Source organism: Bacillus rossius, chromosome 1 (genome assembly GCF_032445375.1).
Source record: "Bacillus rossius redtenbacheri isolate Brsri chromosome 1, Brsri_v3, whole genome shotgun sequence".
Lineage (NCBI taxonomy): Eukaryota > Metazoa > Arthropoda > Insecta > Phasmatodea > Bacillidae > Bacillus > Bacillus rossius.
In genome coordinates this window covers 236,113,663-236,130,104 of record NC_086330.1, presented here as the reverse complement: position 1 = coordinate 236,130,104, position 16,442 = coordinate 236,113,663, and the positions used below count along the sequence as shown (strand labels likewise).

General features: G+C 36.3%; 1 protein-coding gene across 1 annotated transcript in view; it reads right to left on the bottom strand.

Moving 5' to 3' along the window:
- Positions 1-10,853, bottom strand: part of LOC134527368 (M-phase phosphoprotein 6) — a 36,593-nt gene extending 25,740 nt beyond the window's left edge. The window contains exons 1-2 of the mRNA XM_063359990.1: positions 10,637-10,853; positions 7,153-7,253 (exon numbers count right to left, since the gene is read on the bottom strand). Coding sequence (XP_063216060.1) covers positions 7,153-7,253; positions 10,637-10,690 — 155 coding nt within the window. The 5' untranslated portion in view covers positions 10,691-10,853. The remainder of the gene's footprint in view (positions 1-7,152; positions 7,254-10,636) is intronic.
- Between the last annotated feature and the right edge of the window lie 5,589 nt (positions 10,854-16,442).

Sequence of the window (16,442 nt, the reverse complement as noted above, 5' to 3'; positions counted from 1 at the left end):
ACTAGTTTTGATGTTTTTTTTTGGTCTGAGGAAGTTGGGAGTCTTCCACTGGCTTCACGCTGGCTTGGTTTTTGGGTCATACCCATAACACCAACTCTCATCACATGTAATGACTTTGGTCAAAACGTTTGGATCACTTTCAATCTCTTTTTTCAAGCCCTGGCTCAAATTCAGTCAAATGTTTTTTTTTCATACTGTTTGAGAAGGCGAGGAACAAATTTAGTGGCAACACGTCTCACTTGCAAATCCTCAGTCAAAATCTGCTGGCACAATCTGCAACTCACTCCTGTCTCTTCTGAAATTTCATCAATCGTGAAATGACGATCCTCGTTGATTTTTTGGCTATAATCACAGAACACCATGGAAATTACAAGAATTTTTTTAGTCTATTGCTCGCAACGATGAATCAAAATCACAAAAGTATCAGTCTCAATGTCCATCACAGCTAGAAAAATGCTCATTGATTAGTCGAAATCGCAGGACACGCGATTAAGTATACTGTGGTTTGTTAAATGCCATCTTGTCTGTTGTGTCGGCACCTCATTACAGGAGAATAACCCTGACTTTTCCGAGGTACATTGATTTCCCGGGCATTTCCAGGTTTTCCCGACCGTAGTAACCCAGTTTAGTTTTTATCATATTTTCTGATTGTTTATTGTACGCTTGCCTTACGTATGAGGCCAATTGCAGATGCGCCTACCTGCTGTGGTTCCCCCTCAGAGTCATACCATATGAAAACACCAATGTGTGGTTGCTTGACCATTTTGGAAAATTTAATTTTTTTACCAAATAAAGTCCTGTCAATAATTAGCTCAAAACTATTATTTTTTATATTTTTGTGCCACCATTTTGAATCAAGGCTCGATTATCTTCACTACTGTGTGCAGAAACAGGGCCTCGTATAGGTTTTGATAAATGTTCATTATTGGCCTTTAAAAAAAGATAACTTTATAGGCTTACAAATAATGTATGAAAACATATTAAATAAATTTTGGAAACCTAGCTAAAATGACCTTAAAATGCACCAAAACATTTAACATTTTCAGCATTTTTCATGACCTATTAAGATGACTTGTATTGGAACCACAAGACCAAAATTTCTGTGTAATAACTACCGCTAGAGTGTTTTCAAACTGTGTTGAGTTAAAGTACTGGTTTTAAGCTGTCCTACTTTTGTTTAGCATCAAATATTCCAAATTTTCTAATTTTGCTCATTTCAAGGTCAAATATCTTAAAAGGGGACCAGATAAAACTATTCTGTTTATGCCAAAAAAAAAACTTCAATTAGTGCTTTTCAAAATGTGCAAGTTTCATTTTGTGATTCAAACTGATTTAAAAATTACAGGTATTTTAAACATGTTGAGGCCCAAGGGATCCCCTCATTCGCGTAGCCCGTTATGCCACCTCGACACCTCCCTCCAGAGGGGAGTGCAAAACGATGAACACCAGCCGCCGCGCGCGTCAATCAACTGTGTAACGATGTTCGCCAGTTGATCATCAGCGCTTGAGACGGGAGGGCGTGCACACGGCACAGAGGATGCAACCGGAATTTATTATACCTGCGTGTGCACATCGTTGATTCCTTCAGCACCATCAGAGAGCCACCAGCACTCCTACCGTCTGCTGCAGCCACGCGGCGATGTCACTCCCTGAAACGAGTCTCTACTGCCCTGATGGATGTCCTTTAAATTTTCCATATAGTTCTTTTAAATTGCATACAATTAAACATTTTTGCTTTAGTTCTTTCTTCCCATTTTCAAGATGAACTGATTTAGTATCCTTCATTCCAGGACACATTCTGCTAACTTCATCACTTTCATAAAACAGAACAGCCATATCTCTAGTTTTATTGAGCAATTTTTTCTCTGGTTTCTTAGATGAAGCTGTAGAATGACACCATGTTCTTGAACTACTTTGTGGGTTTTTCTAACTTTTGTTTAGTTTTATTTATTAACCAGCTCTTTCGTATTACACTAATAACTTGTAGTTACTCATTGTTGGATGTGCTGCCATTATTTTTTGCTTTCGATCTTCAACAAGATGTTGTAAGTCTTTTGTGGCAGTACCAACAATCTTCTGTTTTAATTCTTCTTCCTTATATTGGAAGTTCACAGGTGATGTTACAATCGTCACTTAATATTGTAACGGCCAAAAATACTGTTGGATACCAGGGAAGGCTTTTTTTGTTTTTTAATAGCTCGCCAGACGATCAGGAACAGTGGGACACGATGAGGAAATGACAAACGCAGCAGGAAACATTGAATTGTAATTATAAATACAGAAAGTAGAGACTTGATATATGTGTTGAATAAACTGATAGTTGAAACTGCTGAAAATAAACATGTTCTTGTGGAAACATTCACCCTTAACCTCTTTACTTTAAATGTTTGGTAAATAGGGACTCGTCACCCTACCTTAAGGACTGTTTAAGGAAAAACACGAGTGGTGGAACCGCCCCCAGAACCTGATACTCATGACAGGGCCGTCACGATATCAGGAACACAGACGATCCTGGTAGATTCACTTCCATTCCCTTTCCCCATCATCCTTCACGATTCATTTCATGTACATATTCCCTTCATTTCCATCTTTACGGACTTTGGAAAAAGTTCAGAGTTAGTAGGAGAGTACCTGAAAAACTTTAAGAGGGCAGCGATTGTAAACCAGTGGGATGACAAGAAGTGCCTAGCCTATTTTCCTAGCTTTCAGAAAGGAGCAGCAGCCAGATGGTACGATAGCTTAGGTAATAAAACAGAGGAATTTAACACATTTTCTACATTATCAGAAGCACTCAAAAGAGCTTTTTGTAGAGTAGGAGAATCAGAGGATTTAGAAATGAGACAGAATCAGAGTACAGGGTAATGATGAGACAACAGAAGAATACACCTATGATATCCTAAGTATGTGTCAGAAACTAGACAGCCAGATGACAGAAGAAAACAAAATTAGATACATACTAAGGGGCCTTCAGCCAGAAATTGTAGAAAAGGTAACAATGTTGGAAAACAAAAATTTAGAACAGCTGATACAAAACCTAAAGAACATAGAAATAGGATATTATTATTCTAGGAAAAGACAACAGCTGACACATGATTGTATTATGAGGGTTATAACTAATAAAGCCAGGGTAACACAAGTCACACCTAGGAGTGATAATGGAAGTACAGAACAGATCTGCCAGCTTCAAAAGGGTATTGAAGAGCTAGGCCACCAGATGAGTAACATGATGGGACAGATAAAAAGCTTGCAGAATAAAACTAATCAAAATCAACCTGCTAGTAAGGAGGGATGGCAAATGAACATACAAGGGCAAGGCAATCGGGGACAAAGAAGCCATGAACAGGGATATGTGGTATACAATAGGCAAAGGCATTCAAAGGGGATGGCACCACAGAGACCAACCAGGACTCCAGAAGGAGCAACAATATGTTATGGTTGTAACAAGGTGTCTTCCTTTCTATAACCTTTTCCTGACTTCCATTCCCTTTCCCCATCATCCTTCACGATTCATTTCATTATCATCATTTCATATACATATTCCCTTCATTTCCATCTTTACGGTCAACACCGATAAGAGTAAGTCAACAGCCGTAACAATATTTTCTGAATCGCATCAGAAAATTTGCTTACAGATCGATTGGCTTCTAGGTGTTTCTCTTCAGGTCTAAGTTTCATTATTTATTAGGGAAACTCCTAAAACAGAGCCTGATTCATTTATAGATTCCACATCAATTTCAGATGAGAGGAATGGTTCTTCATCAACACTTTTTCCATCATCAAAGTTTTCAAAATCACTACTTGAAGGTGATGAGAGATTTATTACACAAGCAACAAACAGATTTACCTTTGTCTTTCAGACTACTCTTGGGTTATTTCCCTCAACTGTTTTTTTTTTTTTTTTTTTAATTTTTTATGGCATGAAAATGGATCACAACACAAATTTCCAAACCAATGATGGTATTTCTCCAAATATTTTTTTTCGTGATAAGTACACACACTAGCTAAACAATTTATTTTAACTCTTTTTCTGAGAAGGTAACGTTGTGATTCATTTAATTGTGATGCAGTCTTTAATTCTGACTTTCCATAGGACTGATTTTCACAGTATTCATTTGTCAAAAATTCCCACAGAGCACTTCAGAAACACATCTTAGCTCTTTGAGAGCAGTAACAAGACTGGACTGGTTAGGGCTGGCTGGAGCTATCGATGCCTAGACATGTTACAACTTGCCAGGAGGAAGATGAAACTAGCCTTGCTTGTTAGAACATAAACATCAATGTCTCCTTATTTAGATATCTGAAGTGTACAAGTGAATTTCAAACTGTGTAGAGAATGTTATTGTATTTTTACTAAACTTTTATGTACGTATTAAATAACAAGTGCAATTTAATTTGAATGTCTAACATTTTTTTTTTTTTTTTAAATAATAATATAACATGAAAAACTGTTGAATTATAAATGTGTTTACATATATAGATAGCTATTTAACACATGTTTCAAATACCTGTAACTTTTAAACCAGTTTGAACCACAAAATGAAACTTGCACATTTTGATAAGCACTAATAGAAGTGTTTTTTGGCATAAACATTATAGTTAAATCTGGTTCCCTGTTTAAGACATTTGACCTTTAAATAAGCAAAATTTGTAAATTTTGAATATTTAATGCTAAAAAAGCAGGCGGACTTAAAACCCATACTTTAACTCTTAAACACAGTTTGAAAACACTCTAGCGGTAGTTATTACACAGAAATTTTGGTCTTGTGGTTCCAATACCAAGTCATCTTAAAAGGTCATGAAAAATGCTGAAAATGTTCAACAGTTTAGTACATTTCAAGGTCATTTTACTTAGGTTTACAAAAAATATTTAATATATTTTTATTCATTACATGTAAGCCCTTAAAGTTATCTTTTTATCAGCAAAAAAAATAATTCTATCTTTTAGTCAAGGCCACTATAATGAACTCTTATCAAAACCTCTATGAGGCGCTGTTCCTGCACGCAGTAGTGAAATAAATCGAGTCTTGATTCAAAATGGTGGCACAAAAAAAAATAAAATTAAAATAGCTTTGAGCTAACTATTGATAGCGCTATATTTAGTATAATGTATATATTTTTTTTTAATAGCGGAACTATTAATTTTAAAATTTGGTGGTTTCACACGGAGTGACTCCTTGTTCTGAATATGTCGTGATCACCGCCCAAGCCCTCAGCTGTTGGTGGGCATGTGACAAATTTGAAGTAAAAAAATAAAATAATAAATAATTTATTTGAATTATACAAACATGCTATGTGATCACTAAGCCGTCACTCCTACATGCCAAGGACACATGGCACATGCCGCCATCCCGAACCTTCTCTCCCATTGGCCGAGCCTGTCCGACTGGCCACTGGCTGCAGCCCACCTCGCACCAGCAGGCTGCGTGCAGGTGGCACTACTGTAGCCTGGAATTACGAGAAATAGCCGTATGTACAAGGAGCTTTTTCGGAAACGTCTCCTTTTTGTACTCTTTTTAGTGTTTTGTACTGTACTTTGTCACTCGGAACTGCCACGTGAGATTTCTGTGGTCTGTGACTCACGAATTTCACATTTTGATAAGAGCGGGATGAATTTAACAACTGTGGCCCAGACTGCACTGATAAAAAAAGACTGTTTGTACATTCGTTTCCGAATTTTGCTGACTAGTCATCGCCAGGAGCCCACGATAGGACAATAGTGAAATTTGTGTCCTCCCGAAGAACAGTTTCAGAGGCAACCGCGGAACATTTTCATTGAAGAAATAAGTACTTTCAATAATTTGCCGTTGCATTGACATCAAACAAATATTTTTCTGAGCCGAGCGATGAGTGACCATGAATTGTGTTAATTTTGTGAGATTGTGAATAGTGTGACAAATTTTTGGTAAAGTGAAATAAATTTAGAACTTTTGGCTATATACTCTTTTATTCGAACTAGAATGTCACCCTAAATTTAAAAATTAAATTTGCCACTTTGATATTTCCGAACTGTCTTAATCTACGACTTATGGCAGTTCATAATTTTCCATGTGCTTTATGCATGTGCAATTGAGACCACAGGAAGCCAGAGAGGTGTGGATTGTCACACACATATGTGATGCTAAATCTAAAATCAGGATTTCAGAAAACATTTTAAGATAAAATTTTACATCTCTCATGAATACCTTACATGTTGGGAACACAAATTAATTTTATTTTGTGAGCCTTGATTAATGTGCACTAATGAGAAAAGGGTGTAGATTAATCTTGGTTTTAACTGATATTACAAGATTTCTTACTGTTGCATTGTGTAATGCAGACGTATTAGTGTATATACATTTTATATGTACACACATACACTTACCACTGGTTTACTGCCAAAAGTGACAAAAATGAGATAAATTACTACATGCCTAGTAGTATAACTCAAAAAATGCCCAAGAAAACAAGTAATTAAAATGTTGCTATTATGACTAAGTCTCGCTAACTAAAATAATGTTTGAAATATTAACTCATTCAGTTTTGTCACTTTTGGCAGTATAGCAATGATATATAGACACAGACACACTTGATTGTAAAAATTACAATTTTCAAATAGATATTGTCATTTTAAATTATGAAGAAGGATAATACTTAAACAAAACTAAGTCATGTAATTAAAACTCAAAGATCATTTAACAGTGTGAAAATTCCTGATACTTTCAAATCCACCCTTCGCCACTCGGTGCTGAGACTGCAGTAGAGTTCCTTCATGACTGGATGGATGACGAAAGTAAACAAATGAGTTAATTACAGCTCAAGTCTTGTCAACATTGAGATTATTAGTGACGACGTTGGGCGACGAGATGAGGTTTAAGCATTGATGGAATGAATAGATGAGGGAAACAAGGGTTACCATAGAAATCCCTCCGGCTTACTGCAACTTGCATTATGTTTATCACTTGCAAAAACTGGATTTGAACCAGCCAGGAATCAAAGCCAGGTCCCCTTAGCAAGAGGCTTGTGATCTCACCACTCAACAACTGTGAAGTAAGTCTCTACACTAGGGTAGACTGAGTTCAATGCCACAAAAGATTATTACGACCTAGCATGACTTAAAATTTATTACACAATCTGCATAACTCACATGTTTTAGCACCAAGAACACACACTTACGCGCCCTGTCGTAACTTGTCAGTAATTACATCTGAGAACATTAACTCGCTGTCTTCCTTATCTTGTTCTTTCTGTGCTTTCTCTTTGCTTCTCTTCATGAACTGCAAAATGCATTATGAAAACTATCATTGTTCAACTGAAAAAAACTAAATTTAAATAACGCTACTGTAAAAGTACGTGAAGTTAAAAGACAATAATACCATGTAACATCAAAGGCAACACCACAACAGAAATAGCAATGCTAGCATGTAAGCCTATGAATCTGCAAATGTGCAGTCTTAACTGGTGTTTATTCTCACAATTAACTTTTTTAATCAGGCACATATCTAAATTCCAAAAATACTGTTGGTAAAAGTAAATAAATTAGCAGCCAAGTCTTTTATCAGAAAATTTAAAAATCTGAAGACTGTACAACAGTTTTAATTTAGTGCCTAAGTGTACATACCCAAGTCTTTAAATGGATAGCTGACATTAAATATAGAAAAATACAAAACATCCTCAATGAAATCTCTGGGCAGCAACAGAAGAAGCAGTTGAATGCAACTGATTGACCTAATGTGTCACAAGGAATACTGCACAGTCAGCTTACTGTCCCCTTCTAGCATGTACAAAAGAAGCTAAGTGATAAGGTCCACCTTCCCTTGCATTGTTTATGCACATTCAGCCTAAAAACTCAACCACAAAGAAATTACATTTTTTCATTGGAGTTTGAAGCAGTTACAGTTCATTCATTCTCTCAAAATGAACAGGCCTACATGTCTAAAATGCTTACATTTCATATTTTCATTAGACATTTTGTATATTTCAAACAAATATTAATTTAATTGTTTGTTTTTTTTTTTTTTATCCATTTGACCACATATATTTTTTTCACAATGGTATGGACATGCCACAGTTAATTCAAATGTTAAATATACAAAAAAGTACAGACATTAAGTAATAAAAACTATTATAAGTACAAATGTAGCCTAAAATAATAAATGTATACAGATACAAATATACAAAGATGGTTGTAAAACAGTAATACAGGTAAAAATAAAGCCTGTAATTAGAAACACAAGATACTTACAAAATAAATGTTTTGTTGGTGAGGTGGAAGGAATTGATCATGGCCTAGAGAATGAAACTATTCCAGCATTTTCCAGGAGTGATTTAGGGAATCATGGAAAATTTAAATAAGGATGTGTGAACCATGATTCAAAACCAGAAACCTATCTCCCAAACAAGAGTCCAAATGCTTAACATAGTGACACTTTGCTTGGTTATAAAGATGTAAGTATTTTGTGTGTTATGCAAGAATAATATTTTTGGTAAATATGTAGAGTCACGGTATATGCAAAAAGAAATGCTAAAAATCCGAAAATACTTTTATTCTATGCTCTTTCACTTCCTCTTTTCAAATCAACCGGCGGAGATAAGAAATTCCAAATACTTTAGGAGATATCGAATTTTTTAATTTTCATCACAATACCTGGGTATTCATGCGGCGATCACCATTGTTTCTGGTTTACGAGTATCTATTATGTTTCTTATTGGACAATTTTGTTACGTGACAGTTCTGTGATTAGCCAGTATTCAAATGAACCAATACGTGATTATTTATTTATTTATTAATGTTCCGTCAGAGGTATCGCGACGTAGGTGAACGACTACATCATTTCCTTCTAATGGCAAAGGAAATGTACCCGCCTCCAACTTAGGTGGGTTTTTAACGTTTCTAATTTTAAAGTCTTATTTTTTATTTGGATATTGTTGCGCAAGTAATAAGTAACAAAAAAAATTTACGTGAGTTGTTAAATGTTCAACATTTGTCGGGGTTTGTTTGGTCAGGTCAGTTACATTATAAATATTTTACAACTAAACAGCCATTAAAATTAATTCACATTATTTTTAATGTCGGCTTAGATTTAAAGTATTAATAATGTAACTGACCTGACCTAATCGACCATTTGATTTATTACGCATTCACGAACACACGGCAAAATAACAAACATGGCGGCGTTCCAATGGTTGTACAGGTGTTGTATTGCAAAATTAAAAAATTCTAGATCTCCTAAAGTATTTGGAATTTCTTATCTCCGCCGGTTGATTTTAAAAGAGGAAGTGAAAGAGCATAGAATAAAAGTATTTTCAGATTTTTAGCATTTTTTTTTCGCATATACCGCTACTCTACATATTTACCATATGTTTTTATATGTTATTAAAATTATAATTAAAAGTCAAATTTTACTGTAAAAAAAAAATGTTTTTTCCAAATTAAGTGTTTTTCAACTCTACAGATTTTCCTTTATTTAACCTGAAAACAGCATTTGAAAATTCCTACTGGATTCTGAGAAACTCATTTATGTTACATTAGGCAGCCTGTGCAGTGACACGGCCGCCACAATCAGTGAAGACCAGAAGTGGGCAAAAAGGATTTCGCCCCAAAAAATTTTTACCCCTTTAAGTTGGTTCAAAATCAAAAAAGGTGGAAAAAAGTGTGTTTTTCAAATGAGCCGGGACTGTTTTCCACAAAAGATATCCCTCATCGTGTTGCCACTACCCTACTGTTTGCTTGATACTAGCTGCCAAGACTTGCTTTAAAAAATACAGCGATTTTTAATGTAATTTCAGTTATGTTCAATATTCACTTTAAATGGGATTGTTGTGTGGTTTATGGTTTATTGGACTAAGTGGAGTGTGCCAGGAACTGTTGGGATCATAGTCATGTATAGAGGTAGAGCTATCTTGTATGTCACCACAGACAGCAAGTGGTGGGCACTCAAGTGCAGCATTGCTGCTAAATCATTTTTAAGTTCTTTTTTGTTCTGTTCAAGCCTGCTCAGGCAGGCTGGAATTAAGTCTATGCTTGTCAATGCAACCTTACACCAATTTTCCAAACTATGTTCTTGGTTACAAACATTCCTAGTGATTATATTCTATAAATATCTGAAAAAATGGCCTCAAACATACAAGAAAACTCATTTAACAGGCTATCAAATTCACTGACAAACTCTTCCTCTCTTCCCCCTTTAAAAACCCTTTTCATTCACTCAATTGGGTTACCTTTAAATTAATTTACAAGTTTTTTCACAAATTTTGACAGTTGATTGTTGAGTATGTGCTTCTGGGAAATAAGATGATTAACTTACGTGGAATGTTTTTTGATTAGGTAGGCTACATAAATAATACCTACAAAATATCGTTGAAGTATTTACATTCTAACATATAACCTGTTATTAATCTAGCTAACCTAACCAACTTTTCATTCAACTCATTTGCTTATTCCCAATATCCGCTAGTTTATATATTTATATCCTTCGCTATGAATTAATAGCTCTTTTTAACCCTTTAAATTAAATTAATACTGTTGGCACATTCAGATATACGAATGTAATGCATGAGCTAAATTTAACTTAAAAGACCGCCCTTCATGATTGGGTTAAAAGATGTCTCATAGGTTAAACTGCAGGAGTTATATATTTTCAAGACCAAAAATATCTACCTTCATATCTAAAATTGCTTTAGAAAGTTTAACTCCAGTATGACTTCCTGCCATGACTTATTATTATAATATTCACACTTCGTCAGTCGACACTACTAAAACACTAAAATGCTGTGTTTTGAAAATGTATAAACAGAGACACAGTGACCAAAGTCAAAGAGCATATAAAGGATAAGAGTTGACAATAGTGATGGGTCGTTCGTTAACGATTCGTTCAAAAAGAACGAATCTTTGAGAGAACGAAATCTTGCGATTCGTTCGCGATGTAAAGATCCGGCTCTTTGAGAGCCGGTACCTTGAAAGATTCGGAAGAACGAAAACGCGGAGAGAACGAGAGAACGAGAGAACGAGATGAGAGAACCGGCCACGCCCCGGTCCGATTCGTTCGTGAAATGATTCATGACGTCAGGAGTCTGAAGAATTAGTAATCACAGCGTATGCATGTTCACAAGAGCAAACGATAACTGATCAAATAAAATAGGGTAACATGAAAAGTATCTATACCTGAAAATGTCAACTGTTAAGTAGTGGTTTAAAATTGCTTTTTCACATTCACATACACAAATTTGGAAATAAAAAACTAAAAAAAAAAAACAGTATGAATTAAAAAATAACAGGGAAAGTAACTACAAATGTTCACATTTACCATTTTTGGGTTAATTAATGTACTTCATTTGTTTCTCTTCATACTGAATCGCAGTAGTAGTATTAAATTTTTGTCTTTTTTCTCTAAATGTGTTGGTCTACATGTAAACACTTTACTGTCACTAGAGTGTAAATAGCCTATATATTAATATTTGTAACTTAAAAAGTAATAAAATATAAATAATCTTGTTTCATATACGCAACTGTGATTCACTGGTTACGGAAAGCAATGTTCAAATTCAAATACAAAAACACGTACGTAATACTCTAAAGGATGAACGAGTTACGACACCTGATAAAAGAGCCAGATCCTATACACAGAAAAGAACGAATTGACCGAGATGAACGAATCGTTCTGAACGAATCATTTCACGGCACTGATCCAAAAGATCCGTTCTGCCCATCACTAGTTGACAAGAGTCTAGCGACAGCAATGCTACCGTCCTGCAACTGGCAGCAAATGCCGATCCTCTCCGAAGTTGGCCGATCGGGAGCGCCTACCCCCTGGATGTTTGATTTCCAAGTATCTTTAATGTAACTATCCTAACCAAATCAACCGTCCACAAAGTTTTAAAGTATTTATAATGTAGCTAACCTAACCTAATTGATCATTAGTTATCATGTCCTTATCTGAAAATTACAATTTAATTAATAAATTTACTTTTATTTGCATTCATTATTCAAATATATTTATTACTTTTGAAATTATATGTGCTCGTATTTATTTTTACAAGTACAAAAAAAATTCGCACCTGCCGGGATTCGAACCGGCAACCTTACGATTAAATTATAGCACCGCTAAGCGCTCAGCTACGAGGTCATATTTGACGAATAGAGGTTTCAAATGACATATATGATCGTGCCGCCGGCCCCGGAACGAGCGTGAGCGATGCGGCAGCCGGCCCCGGAACGAGCGTAAGCGGTGCGGCAGTTGCAGGAAGGTAGTTGCTGTCGCTAGACTCTTCTTAAGAGTTGTAACTCAACGGTAATCGGCGAGAATCTTATCGAGCTCGTTTGTTCACCGAATATACCCGAAGTCGGCCCTACCGTTTCACCAACTGCTGAACACAAAACTTGTTACAAATTGTTTTTTATTATGTTGGTACTACAAAAAACGTTGTTGGCGGGAATTTCAAAAGCTTTTGTTTATTTTATTTATATATGTAAATTTACTTCACTTAAATTACTAAAATATAACTTTATATCATTTAAATTACTATTATGTGACTATTTTACTTACCTTGAATATATCTTGGGAGTAAATTGTTGATTATCATTTTTTTGATTCAGCTCTCTCTCACACAACTTTCTAAAGAATTTGTCATACTGGTTGCTGGTTGTTTTAACTGGATTACTAAAAAAATGTAATTTACGGTGTTTTTTTTAATACTAAGACAATTACTCGCAACAGTCCAAAGTAATCGAAATACAAAACATACATTGAGATCTTTCCCTAATTAACTCTCATAAACACCAGCTATTAAAATACCAAAGTTTAAGAGTACCATGGGCACGGTCTAAGAAGCAGTGATGTTAGATAGACAGTGCTTCTGTAATGGTACTGCGCATTCAAAATTATGGTACATTGGTAAAAAATATGGTACATAAAAAAATGTCTCAAATCAAAATTTTGAGTTTTCATTGCTCAACACATGATTGAATTTTACACTAATGATATAAAAAAAACTATAAATGATATATAAATTAGCTCATGCTTTTAAAATCACTAAATTACGAACGTTTGGCACTGAAACACTGGCACAATGATTATTCACTATCAGAATTAAAAGAAACTATGTCTGTGACAGTTGGTGTGTTATCGTATGTAGGATGTTCCTTGGAATCAGATTCGGGATACAGGTGTGCTGCTGTCATCCTCTTCAACATCTCGTCAGATGGCTGGAAATTACTGCAGCAAGCACCAGTTTTTTCTTTCACACACTGTGATGCTAGCACAATTCCATTAACAGTCTCTGTTACAAGTCGATTCCTGGTCTTGGTCTTGATGACATTTATTTTACTAAATATGTGCTCACAATCAGCATTCGAGTGGGGAAGAGATAATACTGTGAGAGCAAAATTAAGCAATGCTGTAGACAAAATATTTTCATCTTCATTCTTGAATTTCAGCAACTTATCCCAGAACTTGTCAGGTTCTTCCTCTTTAGCGATATCATCCGCTAAAGTTTTGAATGGTAGGCGCCTTCATTCATCATCAATTTGTTGCATTTCGCACATCTCCAGAGGCTTTGCTCTCTTTACATGGTTTGCAAGATCAAGAAGAGATGGAGTTGTAATGCGTTCCTTCTGCGACAAAGCTTTCTTTGGATGCAATGTAGAAATGGAATCATACATGGGATCTGCAAAATCAATTCGACTTTTTATTCCTTGACACCCTTTTATGAGGAAGTCTCGACATTTCGTTCGTAAGTTTTCGATCAGATACATGTTTTGAATTTGCAAAAAAAAATGCTGTTCAGACTCCGGACAGATAGACCACAGAGGTGTGTGTGCCACAGTCTTGTTCCATATGTGCACAAAGTAATTCCCAGTAGGAACTTACCATCTTCTCTTTTAGAATAGTAAGTAGTACTTTTTCATACTGGAAGTACTTATTCACTGAAACAAACTTTGGAAGTACCCACTTCAGGAAAAGATAAAACAATTTCATGAATGGGTCCCGGAGAGCATTGAATATTTCTTCGGCAGCAATGGTACAGTCTTCTTGCCACTTATCTGAGAAGAATAAAAGCAATGCCTAATGCCTCCCATTGTTCTATTACCCTCTCCACTACAGCAAACAAAGACAGCCATCTAGTTTGTGCAGGGTGTAATACATTGTGCACCTTGATTTCCATAGATTTTTGGAACTCTGAAAGTTGAGATTGCCGTTTTGCACGGCATTTCCTTGCGAGATCTTCACATATACGTGGCAGACATTCACATGATTCACTTGCACACCGATGAAGAGAGTGGCAAACACATTTCATTACAATTATCCCTGGACAAGATTTTTTCAAACGACTTGCCACCGAATTATGTTCGCCAACCATTGTTGAAGCAGAATCTGATCCAAAACCGATTATATTTTCATTTGGAATGCAATAATCAGAAAACGATTTCATTATGAACTCTTACAGATGTGCTCCTGTTGCTCCTTACTCAGCAGAGGCTGCATCACAAGATGGAAACACTTCTGCGAGATCCCAAACTGGCTTACCACTCGCCCAATAAACGAATCATAAAAACGCACCACAACACATAAAGTTTTTGCAGCACCTATATAAGTTGATTCGTCTGTCAAAATAGAAAACTTTACCAGCTTCAACTTTTCTGAAAGTTCGTGTTTATGTGTAGCACCAATAACATTTTTCACAACAGCAGTAGCCTTATTTATTTTCATGACCATGCCTTGAGCTATTTTAGAGTCAGGGAAATTCAGTTTCATAACTTCTACTAAATGATCCATCGCAGAGAAAGGAATATTGTGAGCAGCAAAATATGCTGCAATCCTTATTTCTGCTTCTTTTACCTGGTTTTGATGAGGTGTAACAGATTTACTCTGGTTTAAGAAAAAACTCTGACGTCCCTCGCCCTGCGGTCCCTAAGTCCCTGTTGCGAATGGTCCTGAATCTCGCCCTGATTTGCCCGCGTAGCTCCAGTCGGAGAGATGGTGGAGTTCAGGCCAACGTGGCCGGGACCGGGAAATGTGGGACCGGGAGGGAAACTTGTAGAGGTTAGAGGATAAGAAGAGGGTTGAAAGGAGAAGACGTTGCTGTTCGTTTTCACGGGCTACTTTATTCCGTCGAAGCCCTATCGCAGCCTGGCCGACACGTTGCAGGACGAACGTTCTCCCTCGCCGCGACCCGGACTCCCGGAAATACACTGGTAGCAACTTATACGCGACGGATATTACTACGGAGACAGTCCCGTGACGAACTTGCTTGTTGCGAGAATTCAGCAGTGCAAATCGCGCGACTCGAGCGGAGCGAATTACAAAATAATGAAGACGCGATCTTGTTGACGAGATTTATCACTGGAAAGCCTGTCACAGCCTGGACGACCACGTCGGGTGACGGACGTTTCATCCACGCTGCGACCCGGACTCCGTAACGTGCTACTTCTCGCGGAGCAGAGTGAAGCAGGTCTGCTTCGTGCGGCAGCCAGATAGCAACTATGGTGAGCTATCTCTTATGGGAAAATCGCTTACAGTGTAATTAGTTCGAGGTACACCCACGTGAGTGAATTTGAGCGCTAATAGTCTGTTTTGTTTATGTTGACTGACATTTTTTCCCCCTTTTTCCTCGTGTTTGTGACGTGGAAAGATTTCAGCACTGGAAACGTGTGATTGCTTCGCCGAAATTAGCTCTCATTAGTAATGAGCATACTTACACTGTCTACAGGATATGCAACAGTCACTTTAGTGCAGATTGTTAATTCTGTACCAACCCTCATATTGCCAGGTTCGTAATACCAATTTATGCCCTAGTATTATCTGTTTTTGTTACTACAAATGTATTCGTTCATGTCGGCATGTTTTTTCAACCCCTTTCAGCAATTGTTCGTATTATCAAAAATTGTTTCATGTAACAGTTTTATATACAAATAATAAGATTTATAAACAATTCGAACGGTTTTGATAGTGTGCCTAATGTGGGAGTTATGAATTTTTTTGTTCTTGAACCCCTGTTTTTTTCTCCCCTTGCAATAAATTTGGTCGTATAAAAAAAACTGTTTCAGACAAAAGTTGTACACAATTATACAATGTTTAACAATAAATAAGATGGTATTTAAAATCTATATGTACTAATATTATAAAGCTGAAGAGTTTGTTTGTTTGAACATGCTAATCTCAGGAACCACTGGTCCGATTTGAAAAATTCTTTCAGTGTTGGATAGTACATTTATCGAGGAAGGCTATAGGCTATATTATATTATCAATAACATTAGGGATCCTTACTAAAAGTCCAATTTAGAATCAAATGTGTTGGAGGGGGTTAGATACAACATGCAGTACACGTACGAAGTGTGTGTTGACAATGCCGCAGGCGCTAGAAGTTTATTTCCTATTGCCTATTAACATTGTTGCCACGCACTAGATGCCTTATCATTCTTAATTTTCCCATACAAGTAAAAAACACCCGTGTGATATTAATAACGA